Below are 15,000 nucleotides of genomic sequence, written 5' to 3'. Positions count from 1 at the left end.
ATTTAAATCCATTACTACGAGTCCTGCCCTGCTGTCTTAATATGATGACCTTGCCTATCACCCTTGTTAAAACCTTTGATCCATTTGAATACCTCTAGTAGATCACCCCACACTCTTCTTCTTTCCAGAGAGTGTAAGTTAAGGTGCCTAATGCGCCTTTCTTGGTACAACCGGTTGAGTAAAATCGTCTGGTTACAGTTAGAACCAAAAGGTTAACGTAGATATTGTTGCACTTAGAGCAGCGTTTCCCAACCTTTTCCGACCATAGTACCCCCTGTTGTCACGTCTAAGCAGTCCAGCACCCCTATCTTGTTATTAGAAGGAGAAAAGAAAGTGAAGTGTACTGCTTGATCATTTATTTTCTTGATTCCTTTGAACTGAAACAAATTGACAATATTGTTTGTAGAAGAAATAAGGACACCCTAGAAAAACATCCTAGAAAAATAGAATAACAAGGAAAAAGTAAAAAATTCACAACTGGGTAATCAATGATACATATCGCATCAATGTAATTTTTGTGTGCATCACTTCCCAGCACCCCCTATAATTGATTTCAGCACCCCCAGGTCGGGAAACGCTGACTTAGGGGATTTTCTTCTACCCGGGGTGCAGAATAGAAGTTCTCGATCGAATAGATTAGCTTGTCGGCAGCCAAGAATCAAGCGGGAGAAATGCGGGTCCTACGCCTCAAGATATAATTTTGAAACTTTGCAGGACGATTCCCAGACTATGGAAGGATTTTTCAGAGTGTTTAACACAATTTCAAAAATTTTCGCTCAAAAACCTACGCCTCATTAAGGGAATAACAAGGAGAAACCGAAGGAGAAATGTTGATGTCCAGGAGGAGTTTGGTGTGGAACCGATATTAACATTTGTGGAGAGAACTCAATTGAGATGATATGGATACGTGATGAGGATGAACGTAGGAAAGTACCCGCTACAGCAGCGTTTCTCAACCTTTTTACCCTTGCGTAACCTTTGAAATAAACTGCATGTCTTAAGGAACCCCTGCGCAAAAAAAAAAAAAGAAAAAAAAAAAGTACCATATCTTTCTCATTTTATTTTCATCGTTATAATAGGTTTGATAGGATGATGGCTATAGTACATTATTTCAGTAACCAAGAATATGTCGTGCGTGTTTGATTATATTACGTATATGAAATTAGATAAATCAAAAGTGCATTAGCATATCTCACTTGTTCTTGCGGAACCCTTAGGGACATTTTACGGAACCCTTAGGGACATTTTACGGAACCCTTAGGGACATTTTACGGAACCCTTAGGGACATTTTACGGAACCCTTAGGGACATTTTACGGAACCCTTAGGGACATTTTACGGAACCCTTAGGGACATTTTACGGAACCTTAGGGTTCCGGGGGAACCCTGGTTGAGAAACGCTGCTCTAAGGTCTTATTTCTGGGCACCGAGAGGGACAAGGCCAAGTAGGGAGATCCAGGAACAGATGGAAGGATGGAATCAGAGAAACAATAGGAACGAGAGGAGAGACATTGGAGACGGCAGAAGATGAAGAGAGGTACAGAGATCGATTCCCAATGGAGAAACTTTGCGAGACATCACAACTGACAGGGCAACGGGTGGAATCAGAGAAACAATAGGAACGAGAGGAGAGACATTGGAGACGGCAGAAGATGAAGAGAGGTACAGAGATCGATTCCCAATGGAGAAACTTTGCGAGACATCATCACAACTGACAGGGCAACGGGTGGAATCAGAGAAGAAATAGAAACTAGAGGAGAGACAATTGAGACGATAGAAGATGAAGAAGAGAGGTACAGAGATCGATTCCCAATGGAGAAACTTTGCGAGACATCACAACTGACTGGCAACTACCCTACCTGGAGTGTGGTGAGAAGAAGACATATACATATACATACATATACCAAGGCTTTTTCCCCCTTGTAAGGGAGGTAGCCAAAAAGGAAAAGGCATAAAATCATTCCCAACCATTCCATCCCTGAATACACTCCACACCCCTCCACCCTCCCTTTCATCTTAGACAGCTAGGATAAACGACAGAATTTGTGAACGACAGATGAGTTGCAGGAATCTGAATTAGTAATAAATATTGTTCATGAACTAAATTCGATTTTTCCTAATGTCACGCAATTTGATGGTTCGTATCCTCAACCATGTCATTGCCGCAGTGCGCTACTTAGCCTCTGTTATGACAAGTGTCTGGTAAATTTGGTTTATTAAGTGTATGAAGGATGAGTAGCGGGAGGTTTCCTTTCGTTCGCTCGACCACCAGATGATAGTAAAAAAATATGAAGAAATCCAATCTCACCGTTATTCATAAGGACTTATAAACCCTTATGGTCTAAGAAAGAATTTATTCCAAAAAAAAGTACAGTTGTTTTTCATCACGCATTTTTGTATTCTATCCAAAAACATTCACAAAAATATTGTATCGCCCATATTTTTCGTGTTCCGAAACTCTACAGAGGCCAATTTTTTTTTTTTTTTTTTTTTTTTTTTTTTTTTTGTGATTGCCATTGTGTTTTCGAGAATGTTTTTTTTTTCTTACTTGAGAATGATTTGCTTTTGGTCGATGATGTACAGTCTGTTATGTCACGAATATTATATTCGTGACATAACAGACTGTACAAAGGAGTGGCGTTTGTTTACTGACTTCCAAAGAAAGCTTGTGGAAATAAGTTTCCTGCTATTCATCTTGCTCAAACAGCTAACATGAAGGAAACGTTATTAGAGTATGAGGCTTCTGTTGTAAAAAAAATAAATATGAGAGATTTAAATGTAATTGTAATGTCTGAGGTAGCCTAGAGGTCGTGTCACTTTTACTTGGAATAAAAATGGGCTACACTAAGTTTCGTGAGTGAGTGAGACTGGTAAAGTGTGGACAAAGAAATCACTGGTTCCAGAACTGAAGAATGACATTAGTACTCCACGCCTACTTTAATATTTGGGAAAAAAAAAGTTTCACTTTGTTGACCAGTGATATAAGAGATGGAGTGTTGATCGACAGGAATTGAAGAATGACATTAGTACTCCACGCTTACTTTAATATTTGGGACAAAAAAAAAGTTTCACTTTGTTGACCAGTGATATAAGAGATGGAGTGTTGATCGACAAGAATTGAAGAAGAATGACATTAGTACTCCACGCCTACTTTAATATTTGGGACAAAAAAACAAGTTTCACTTTGTTGACCAGTGATATAAGAGATGGAGTGTTGATCGACAAGAATTGAAGAATGAAATTAATACTCCACGCTTACTTTAATATTTGGGACAAAAAAAAAGTTTCACTTTGTTGACCAGTGATATAAGAGATGGAGTGTTGATCGACAAGAATTGAAGAATGAAATTAATACTCCACGCCTACTTTAATATTTGGGACAAAAAAAAAGAAAAAAAAGTTTCACTTTGTTGACCAGTGATATAAGAGATGGGATGTTTATCGACAAGAAGTGAAGAATGAAATTAGTACTCCACGCTTACTTTAATATTTGGGACAAAAAACGAAGTTTCACTTTGTTGACCAGTGATATAAGAGATGGGGTATTGGTCGACGAGAAGTGAAGAATGAAATTAGTACTCCACGCTTACTTTAATATTTGGGAAAAAAAACAAGTTTCACTTTGTTGACCAGTGATATAAGAGATGGGGTATTGGTCGACGAGAAGTGAAGAATGAAATTAGTACTCCACGCTTACTTTAATATTTTGGAGAAAAAAAAAAAGTTTCACTTTGTTGACCAGTGATATATGAGGTGAGGCGGGGTGTTGACCATCCCCGAAAATTGGAGTCTTGTCCTCTGGATTGACACGTGATCGTGAAAGACTGTCACGTGGGAATAGATGGATTCTTACTCCCTTTGCGTCAACTGCTCCTAGCCCATGAATCACCTTAGGAGTTATTATAGGAAGGTAACGTTTCTGGGTAGCGTATACCCAGAATGCATCACTACGGAGGGAGGGAAGGGGTGGTGGTGGGGGATTTTTTTTTTTTTTTTTTTTTTTTTAGTGAAGTGTCACTCCCACGGGCTTTGTTTGAGCCCGTGCGGTGGTGTTTATGTCGGACACACCTTGTGGAGAGGAGGTGGAATGGTGTAGCTAGTCAGAGGGTGATAGGGGGCAGTACAATACATAGTTTCAGTGAGATCTCTGCGACCAATCACAGTAGTCTTAGCAAACCAGCCTCAGGTTTTTCCTTTCGTATTAATATGAACATAAGAATGAAGAAGACAGCAAGAGACCATAAGACCTACACTAGGCAGTTCCGTATCCATCACCACCTGTCATCCCCATCCATAAAGATGTCCAATCGTTTCTTAAAACAACTGATAGTATTGAAGGGATGAAAATATTCATAAAATTCTTGCATTAATCATTCGTCATATTTTCTTAGTATTTGTGAACATAACCTAACTCAACCTATCCTAACCTAACTTTGCCAAACCAAATCCGACCAAGCCAACCGCCAGTCAGGTAATTTTCCTGAGTAATATACCTGCATGGAGTTTGTCGTTTTGCCTCAGGGGCAATGACATTTCAGTTTTACGTCCTCAACTTGCCTCGGATGAATCTTTCTACTGTCAGGTCTTCCTCGAAGCTGAACATCGTCATCTAGATTTCGTCAGAACAAAACCACGTAATCCTCTAAATTGGTCGCAGTGAAAGACACTACGAATTTAAGCAGGAACTGCCAGTGCAAAGGAAAAAGAAAAATATATTTTTAAGCATTAGTATGTCTTAGCCTCTTGAGAGCACAGTGTGTGTGTATGTGTGTGTGTGTGTGTGTGTGTGTGTGTGTGTGTGTGTGTGTGTGTGTGTGTGTGTGTGTGTGTGTGTGTATTTACCTATTTACCTAATTGTGGTGACCCGTCTTCGTATCTTTCAGCATCAATTTTTTTCTCAAAATCTTGAATAGTGTTTGCACACACTGTTTCTTTGTCTAATTTGTTCCAGATATCTATCACTCTGTGTGGGGAGCTATTCTTTTTCAGATATCTTCTGTAATGGATCTTTTTTGAGTTTCTGTTCGTGTCCTCTTGTTTTTCTATAGTCCCATTTCAATAAATCATTCTTATCTAAGATTTCCATTCCTTTCATTATTCTATAGATAGTGAGTAGGCCTCCTCTTTCCCTTCTTTGTTCCAGAGTTGGTCATTCTAATTTGGACAGTCTTTGTTCATATGTCATTTTGGAAAGAGTTGGTGCCAGTTTTGTTGTTGCTCTTTGTGTGTGTGTGTGTGTGTGTGTGTGTATTTTCCATGGTCTTTTGGATCACGTGTTAGACTCGTAATCGACAGCTATTTCCCTCCCGTAAGAGAGCTCAGAGCTCTTATGACCGATCTATGGGTAATGCACACGCACACACGCACACACACACCCTACTCCCCACCCACGAGAGTTGGAGTAGCGACTCGAAGCGCAGTGATACTGAAATTATTTCAGCCCTGGGCAGGATTCGAACCCGGACCGCCATAGTGACAGTCTGAGCCTCTACCAACCGCATGTGTGTGTGTGTGTGTGTGTGTGTGTGTGTGTGTGTGTGTTTGTGTGCGTGTGTCTGGGGGCTACCTAAACTGTATAGAGTCATTAAACGTTGACTAAAACAGAATCTATAGAGTTCATTATCGAAGTAAAGGAATCAAAGAGGTCTTAGTGTTTAAGAAGCGACTTTCGCGACAACCAGGCAATACCTTGTGGTGTGTTGGTTGCTGCCTTTCACGCGTGTGTTCATTCAGTAAAGACTAAGAGTAATTCATGTCACGGGTAATTGGTAATCGGGTACTGGGAGCGTCCGAACATCTACTCAACATATGTCGCTGGTGGATATATATATATATATATATATATCTATATATATATATATATATTTATATATATTATGTACATACATATATGTGTATATATATTTTATATATATATTTATATATATCTTATATATATGTATGTATATATATATATACATATATATATATATACATATATTTCTAGTTTATTTGATATCTCCTCAGCATCTAGATTTACTACTTCGATAATCTAGAAAACCAGGTACTAACTAACGAGAACTAGCATATGGGATTTTTTTTTAGAATATAAACTGTTGATCACTAACGCCATCTGTGGATATTAGATACAAGTTTCCAGAGTGAATGTGTACATATATTCGTCTTAGGGACATCAACAGGCAACTTGTGTTGGGCCGTGTTTGTTTACATGGCTTAGACGGGGTCGCCATAGCAACCGCTCATGGATGGGTGAGATTGTCAATTGGCATCGCTTCTTCTCTTTTCCCAACTCCTCTTCCCCCCCTTCCCCCCCCTTACCCCCCCTACTTCTTACTCTTCATTGAAAGGACGAGGCCCCCCCCCTTCCTCCCTCCCTCCCTCCCTCCCCCACTCTTCCACCTCCTTTCCCCCCCTCAATCCTCTCCAACATCGTAATCCTCTCGCTAGTTCGCTCTGTGGCTTTACGTCTGCCGTTTGCCCTCTGAGTCGTCTGCCCCCTCCCCCTCCCCCCCTCCCACGCCCTCTTCCTCACACAGGACGACTTCCTCCTATTATTGGGAAGAGAGAAAGAGAGAAAGAGAGCACCCAGCCACAGTGGGATGCAGTGGATTTCTGAGGTCTGAGAGGGAGGTCCTCTCTTTCTTCTTTCTTGCGTCGAGTCGTCTGCATCTGGTCGTAATTAACCTCACAACAAACCCACCGCTGCCTACCCAATCTCTATACGTTCACACATACGCACACACATTTTATTTCTCTTTCTCTCTCTCTCTCTCTCTCTCTCTCTCTCTCTCTCTCTCTCTCTCTCTCTCTCTCTCTCTCTCTCTCTCTCTCTCTCTCTCTCTCTCTCTCTCTCTCTCTCTCTCTCTCTCTCTCTCTCTCTCTCTCTCTCTCCCTCCCTCTCTCTCTCTCTGTGTGTGTGTGTGTGTCCATCTCTTTGTCCCTCTCATTTTGAAACGTATTTTTACGATTGCTCCACGAATGCGCGCGCGCACACACACACACACACACACACACACACACACACACACACACACACACACACACACACACACACACACACACACACACACACACACACACACAAACACGCGCGCGCGCACGCAACATACACTTGACTTCTTATTGTGGTATTGTTTTAATTTTTTTCCGAACGGAGATGTAATATTAATTTCGGACTAAATTCTCCTTTGAGAATCATGTATATATATATATATATATATATATATATATATATATATGTATACATACATATATATATATAGATTCAATTTGGAAGTAGGTAGAAACAACTTTGCCAACCGTGTAGTTAATGAATGGAATAAACTTCCTGCACAGGTAGTGCAATGTAGTTCAGTTCGAAGCTTTAAGACTCATTTAGATAAACACCTAAGCAAGATGCTGTAATGATTATAATTTATTTTGTATTATTTGTTTTTGCTTTGTTATCATTTGTCCGTTTGATTTTCATTTATTATTAGTTATGTGTCAATTTATTATTATTTACTGTTTACCTGTTTGTTTGTTATTCAACTATACCTATGCATTTATTTATGTATTTTGTTTGTTGCATACATTATTATAGTTTTTTTTATAATTATTATTTTATTATTATGATTTTTTTTCGCATCCGACCTAGATATGGACCAAAAGGTCTCCTGTCGGCATGCTCCGCCTTTGTAATCCTTTGTAATATATATATATATATATATATATATATATATACATATATATATATGTATATATGTATAATATATATATATGTATGTATATATATATATATATATATATACATATATAAATATATATATTTATATATATTTGTATGTGTGTGTGTGTGTAGTAGGGTGAAGTAAACACATAATTATTGTATTTTTATTTTTGATGTTTCGTCCTTAAAAGTACTTCTTCAGAATACATGCAAATAAAAAGAAATAAACACCTTATCTCCAGCCGAAGATTACCCCGTTTCTCCGCAATCAACCTCATTCCTCCCACCTCCGCTCAGAATCGCGAATACCAAGTAGCTCACCGTTTTTACCAATTTAATGAATCTGGTGAAAAATTGTCCCTTCTCCATCATTTGCCCTGAGTTTGGAAAGGACCGAAACCCACTGTTATCAAGTTTAGCCACTTCTTCTCTGTTCCTTTTCCTTTTTTTTTTTTTATACTATATCTACAAGTAGATTATTTTCCTTCAATAGGTGTAATAGCTTTTGTGGATAACAAAGTGAATAATTCAAGAATAAATGTGAATGTGTTTATATATGATATATATATATATATGTATATATATGTATATATAATATATATATATATATGTATACATACATACACACACACACACACACACACACATACACACACACACACACACACACAGGATTCTCCCACTATACGATTGAGTTACATTCCTGAAAACCAGATCAAATAACGAATGATCGAATAGCGAACCTAATTAATAGGATTTAGTTTAATGGGGAGAGTAGCCTTGGCCTAACCAATATTGAGGGACATATAACACTTTTCCACGCCATCCAAAGAGGTAGTGTTATAGACGCGTTATTTTGTCATACAGTGGTTTCCTCGGTTGGCCAATATCCACTGGAAAGCAAAAAATGAGGCTCTGTAGAACGCCACTGCTCAGGGAGGCTTTGGTGGGTAGCAGTCAACCAGAACTGTAGAGAAGGAGCCTCAAGTCCGCACGACCCGGGTGGGGGAATGGGTCGCTACCAAACGAGACGCGGCGAACGCGCTTTGGTGCCTACCTGTTGACCCTCATCCAACAATTTTGACCGTTATGAATAAGTGCCTCCCCTTAAAGCGTGACTTTCACCCAATGCACCAATAAAAGATTTCTCCACCCTTCTCCAATCATTAAAACTGTTACACTGTCTCCAGAACTACTGCTTACGCAAGCAATCTTGGTCTCGAAGCGGAATGGCTTAGTGTTTACATTTCGTCACATCAGCGCCAGTATCTATACCTTTGCTGTGTTTACAAACTTTAGACGGTGAGCGAGATTATGCAACTCTGCAACTCCTTCGCGGCTATTGTTTTCAAAACATCTAACCCGTAAAAATGAAATTCTCGCCATCTACCCCTCTATCTACCTACCTTTCTACCAGCCTCTTATACTACCTGTAATGGTTCCTAACGTGCCGTTTTTCGTCGTTTCAGACGGAGGCTGTGGTGTGATGACAGCGGGCACGGGATTCGTTAACGAGATGCCGGCACCACACTCCTCCGCATCCTCCTCGTCCTCCACTTCGTCCGCCTCTTCTTCCGCCTCCTCGTCCTCGGGAGGAGTCGGGACGACCTCGAGGCTGATCTCGTCCCCGGCGTCAGCTGCTTCCTTGAGTGTGCCCTCGGCCATTGTGACCATCGTGCCCTCAGTTCATCACCCGGGTTCAAGCCCCGTCAGAGTAAGTAGCGTCGGGGTGTGTACAACCAGTGTAGAGGAAATGCCTCCACTCTGGGAGTCGTTCTAGAAGTTAGATTCTCCTCTAAGGCACCATGATGAACAGCGTTGCCTCGCAGTGTTTAGATCCGTAGGCTTATAACCAATGTACCCCAAAAGGGTCCTTCGAGTATTTTTTATTTGTTTATTTCTGTTTTCATTTAATCTTGTCCAAGATAAATGGAAAAGTCTCTTGATTTATTTTTTTCTGGAAAGTTATGGGCCTCACTCTCGTCAGACCAAGTTGGTGAAGATGATTCAGAAGAAAGAGAATGATGAAATTGTGGGATGGATTTCAAGGACAGTCTGCATGGAAAAAGAATGCTCAAAATGATGAGGAACTTAAGATTGGACGAAATTTAGATAGGGAAATCATTGCCAAGTTTGTCTGAACGAATATGCCCCCCTTTTTTTTTTTTTTTTTACTTCTTGTCAACAAAACTCGCATTTTTTTTTTTTGTTTGTTTGTCCTTATAACGCCGTGTCTTCTTGAGACCAGTGAGTGCATTTATGTTGCTTTGTGTTATTCACACTGATGTGTTGTCATTGAGGAAGGTGGAAGAGTAAGACACGGGTCTAGGGCCGAGTTTATTCCTGACCGGTTTCGCTTAGAGCTTTTTCCACCTTCCTCAAACCCTGCCACAGTGTCTCAACGTTCTTATCATTGTTGTCCATGGCCACTGTTAAATGCACCGGGGAAAGTTACAATACCAAATGTTTACTGTTAACTGCATCTTGACATAACATAAATTAAAAATAAATATGAACCCGGGGAACAGCGCACACGAACACACAACACGACTCGGTGGCGCGGTTGGTAGAGCCTCCGACTGTCACTACGGCGGTCCGGGTTCGAATCCTGCCCAGGGCTGAAATTATTTCAGTATCGCTGCGCTTCGAGTCGTTACTTCAACTCTCGTGGGCGGGGAGTTGGGGGTGTGTGCGTGTAAGGTCACAGCATTACCCATAGATCGGTCATACGAGCTCTGAGCTCTCTTCCGGGAGGGAAATAGCTGTCGATCACCAGTTCAACACGTGATCCAAAGACCATGGTGAATACACACACACACACATACACACGCACGCACACACACACACACACACACACACACACACACACACACACACACACACACACACACATTCACAAGCTAGGGAAATACACACACACATATTGGAAAAATACACACACGCATATACGCACAGGAACACACACACACACACACACACACACACACACACACACTGCTCGATGGTGCAGTGGTTCTGTCCTCGACCGCTAATTCAGCGATCCTTAGAATCCCGCCAAGGACGGGTCTAAAAAAAAAAAGAAATCGCTACACTGAGCCGGTACTCCAACTCTGATGGACAAGGAGTTGTTTGTGCGAGTAAGCTCACATCATTATCCTTAGATCTCCACCGGGAGGGTGCTGTCGATCACGAGTCCAACACGTGGTCCAAAACCGTGGTGATTCTCGCGAGGCGATCACTGAAGTTCCCGAGTGACAAAGGAAGCTGTGTGGACAGTCGTTATCTACATAAGAACATAAGAGCATAAGAATGAAGGAGACTGCAAGAGACCATAAGGCCTACACTAGGCCTTATGGTGTGATCGAGGTAGGGAATCTATTAGGGGGAAATTGTGAATTCCCGTCACTCAAATGGGAGAGTGAAATATGACTGCGGCGCTCCGGGAATTGAATATTTCGGTTCTCATCCTGAGCAAGGAAGTGACTAAACCAATATTACCAGCCAGTTAGTGAACAAATAGTACATTTGAGTCAGTCAAGAACAAGAATGGTGAAGTTGAATGAAGTTATTGAAGACAGGTGTAGATAGGAAGAAAACGGAAAATGTACATCCAGTTAACAGTTAGCAACCTAGGGGGTAAAACTAGAAGAATTGAAAGATTAGTTGTGCGAGTAGGAGAATTTAAAAGAAAACCAGAGAAGCGAGCTTGATAACTTTAAGAGTGACTATGAGAAATTAAATTTTGAGAAGAATGCGCTAGAAAATAGTTGATAAAAATGATGAAGGACAAAAGAAAATGAAGATAATATCAAAGAGGTTATTAAAATAAAACTGGATAAAGATACATAAGGAAAAGGAAGCCATATTTACTTGAATTACGGAACAGCAAAAAAAGGAAGAACGGGAAGTTGTGGGAAAAAGATGAGAAAGGTACTCCAGATTAGGAAGACGCTGATAAAAGCTAGTAAAACAAATAAATTTATTATTGTTGTAGAATTAAATGAATATATTCCAGCAAGAACAGGATAAGAAACACAAGAAGGAAAACAAAGGAAACGGGGTTTGTAATTTTGGATAAGGACGACAACTTAACAAGAAGACAGAATTTTTTAGGTTTAGGGAGTTAGTAGTCCTCTGGCGCTAAAGGCCCATTAAGACCCCTGGTCGCTACAACAAAATGCTTCCAGACTCTCCGATCTGCTGCTAACATCTCTATATCGTCTGGGTCGAAGTCCTGGGCTCACAGGTCGTTCTCAAACATTTTCTTCCACCTAGTACGAGGGCGTCCTCGAGGTCTCCTGCCCACTACATTCTCTGTGAAAACACGAGAAGTGAATCTGTCTGGTCCGGATCTGAGAATGTGGCCAAGCCATCTCAGTTTGAAGTAATAGGGCATGAAAACTATCAGTTGTTTTAAGAAACGATTAGACAACTTTATGGATGGGGATGACAGGTGGTGATGGATACGGAGCTGCCTAGGGTAGGCCTTATGGTCTCTTGCAGTCTTCTTCATTTTTATGTTATGTTCTTATGTAAAACTAGTTAATAGAGGATGTTTGGCTGAGGAGGAACTCTACAAAGAAAGAAAAGAAAAGAAGTTAAAGTCCCTATCCCCCCCAAAAAGGCAATAAAATCGAACATGAAAAGACAGTTTTACCGAAGAGTGATAGATCAGAAGATGAAGAAATAGTTTAAAAGAAAAGATCCAGAAAAGGAAAAGGTAATGAATTTATGGATTAACCTCTGCAGTATTCGAGATCAGTGATTACCCAAAGGAAAATGAACTAGATATAATTTATGTCGAGACAAAGCTAAATGGAAATGTTGATGTTTAAGTGGGAGAAGGAAAATGCAACATCAAGAGAGAGAGAGAGAGAGAGAGAGAGAGAAGGAAAAAATGGAGAAATGATGATAGTAGTGAAAAAGTTGGTCGAAGTGGGAATGGCAGAAGGGAAGATAAGGTAATGAATTTTAGAATTATAACGGATGGAAATGGAAGGGGAGAGTTCTCAATGACAGATATTTCACCGTGAGCATAGAATGAAACAGAACATACAGGAGTGATGCTAAAGATGGAAAAACCATTAACATATTAATCGAAAAAGTACTAACATAACACTGGTTGAGACTTTAATTGTGGGGAGTTGAAATGGGAAGAGTGGGAAGCGGTGGGTTTGAAGAATCACTGAATAATTTGCTGTTGAATATGTCAATAAACAACCTACTGACCCAACGGGTGATAGGACCAACAGGTTGTAGGTGTGATGATACGCCAACAGGATTTAATAATTACAAAAGAACCTGATGCGATTGAACTGCTAAAGTACCACTGTTCTATAGGATATAGTAGTCATGTCATCCTCTAATATATATTCATGACTGAAGAAATACTTCAAAAAAGTGGATTGGGAAAACGTTTAGGGAGAAAAAGTCTTCCGAAAAGATTAGGGTGTTTGGTTGGATATATCAGTGCCCAAAATGAATTAGAAAGAAAACAAAAGGACAAGTTTAACAAACCATGCAAGATAACAAGACAAGAAAGAGACCTATTTCCCTTGCTCAGTAGCAACGCCTCCTTCACCCCCATCCATCCATCTCATCCTCGGTCGTTCCCTCAAGTTCACTCCCTCCACATCTGCCTTCCACACCTCTTTCACTAATATTTCATCACTTATTCTTTCCATGTGTCCAAACCACACCAATAATCTTTCACCAGCCCTATCTTCCACCTCCTTTTCCACTCCTGCTCTCCTCCTCACCTCCTCGTATCTCACTCTATCGAACCTCGTAACCCCTACCTTACTTCTCAAACATTTCATCTCAAACACAATTCAATTTTTCTTCTCTGCCTTTCTTAGATTCCAAGTCTCTGCCCCCATACAATGCTGTCGGCACAATCACCAGTTCATACAAACTCCTCTTTGCACCTGTTTCCAGATGCCCATTTCTCATAACACTTCAATCCCCGAGGCATTTTTCGTTATGGCTATCCTTCTCCTTATCTCTTCGTCGCTTTTCCCACCCAAAGTTAAAATGTCTCCCAGGTAATTGAATTGGCGCACCTGTGTCAATATACTTCCTTCTACTTAAATTCTTAGCCTAGGACATTCATGTATTTTCATTATTACTATCACTTCTGTTTTATATATATATCTATATATATATATATATATATATATATATATATATATATGTGTGTGTGTGTGTGTGTGTGTGTGTGTGTGTGTGTGTGTGATTCACCATGGTCTTGTACCACCTGTTGGACTCGTGATCGTCGGTAATGCCTCTCCCGGATGAGAGCTCAGAGCTCATACATGCTCGATCTATGGGTAACGATGTGACCTAACACACACGCACACACACACACACACACACACACACACACACACACACACACACACACACACACACACACACACACACAGCTACTCGCCTACGAGTGTTGGAGTGCCGGCTCGCAGTAGAGCGATGCTGAAATGATTTCAGCCTTGGGTGGGAATCGAACTCGGAGGTCTTGCGTACGGAATCACTGCGTTGGATCACGTGTTGGACTTGTGATCAACAGCTATTTAACCTCCCGGAAGAGAGCTCAGAGTTCACATGACCGATCTATGGGTATTGCTATGACCTTACACGCACACACACACCCAACTCCCCGCCCACGAGAGTTGGAGTAACGACTCGAAGCGCAGCGATACTGAAATGATTTCAGCCCTGGGCAGGATTCGAACCAGGTACCGCCGGTACCGCCATACTGACAGTCTGGGACTCTACCAACCGCGCCACCGAGTCGTGTATGCGCACGTACATGTACACACACACACACACACACACACACACACACACACACACACACACACACACACACACACACACACACACGTCTTTTAATAAGCTATACTTAGACGACAACAATAGTAATAATAAGGTAGGAACGCCAATGGCATCATCGCATGGGGGCGTGCTAATGAATTCTTTCTTTCTCACCCTCCAAAAAAAAAAGAATATATTAATAAAAAATATAAACAAAATTAAAAGGAGAAAGAAAGAAAGAAAAAAGGTAACGTAATGATATCTCGTAGGAGGAGGAGGAGGAGGAGGAGGAGGAGGAGGAGGAGGAGGAGGAGGAGGGACTTGTTCTCCCGTTCAACGTTTTCTGTGCGGACACCACAATGTAACAACACCAACTGAGATAATGAATTTTACTAATCTTGTTTGTAGGTTTGTATAGAAGTAGCTATGCATATATGAATGCATACATACATACATTATATATATACAGTATATATATAT

The 15,000-nt window shown here is 40.7% G+C and overlaps 1 protein-coding gene across 9 annotated transcripts in view; it reads left to right on the top strand.

The window, feature by feature from the left end:
- Nucleotides 1-15,000, top strand: part of LOC143028423 (DNA-binding protein RFX2-like) — a 362,309-nt gene that overhangs the window by 156,448 nt on the left and 190,861 nt on the right. For all 9 annotated transcript variants that reach the window (XM_076190484.1, XM_076190478.1, XM_076190483.1 and 6 more), the window contains one exon: nucleotides 9,177-9,421. In XM_076190484.1, the coding sequence (XP_076046599.1) occupies nucleotides 9,194-9,421 (228 nt within the window). In that variant the 5' untranslated portion in view covers nucleotides 9,177-9,193. The remainder of the gene's footprint in view (nucleotides 1-9,176; nucleotides 9,422-15,000) is intronic.

The sequence above is a fragment of the Oratosquilla oratoria genome, chromosome 9 (genome assembly GCF_046742065.1).
Source record: "Oratosquilla oratoria isolate Oo_2021 chromosome 9, ASM4674206v1, whole genome shotgun sequence".
Taxonomy (NCBI): domain Eukaryota; kingdom Metazoa; phylum Arthropoda; class Malacostraca; order Stomatopoda; family Squillidae; genus Oratosquilla; species Oratosquilla oratoria.
This window is presented reverse-complemented; position numbering and strand designations above follow the sequence as displayed.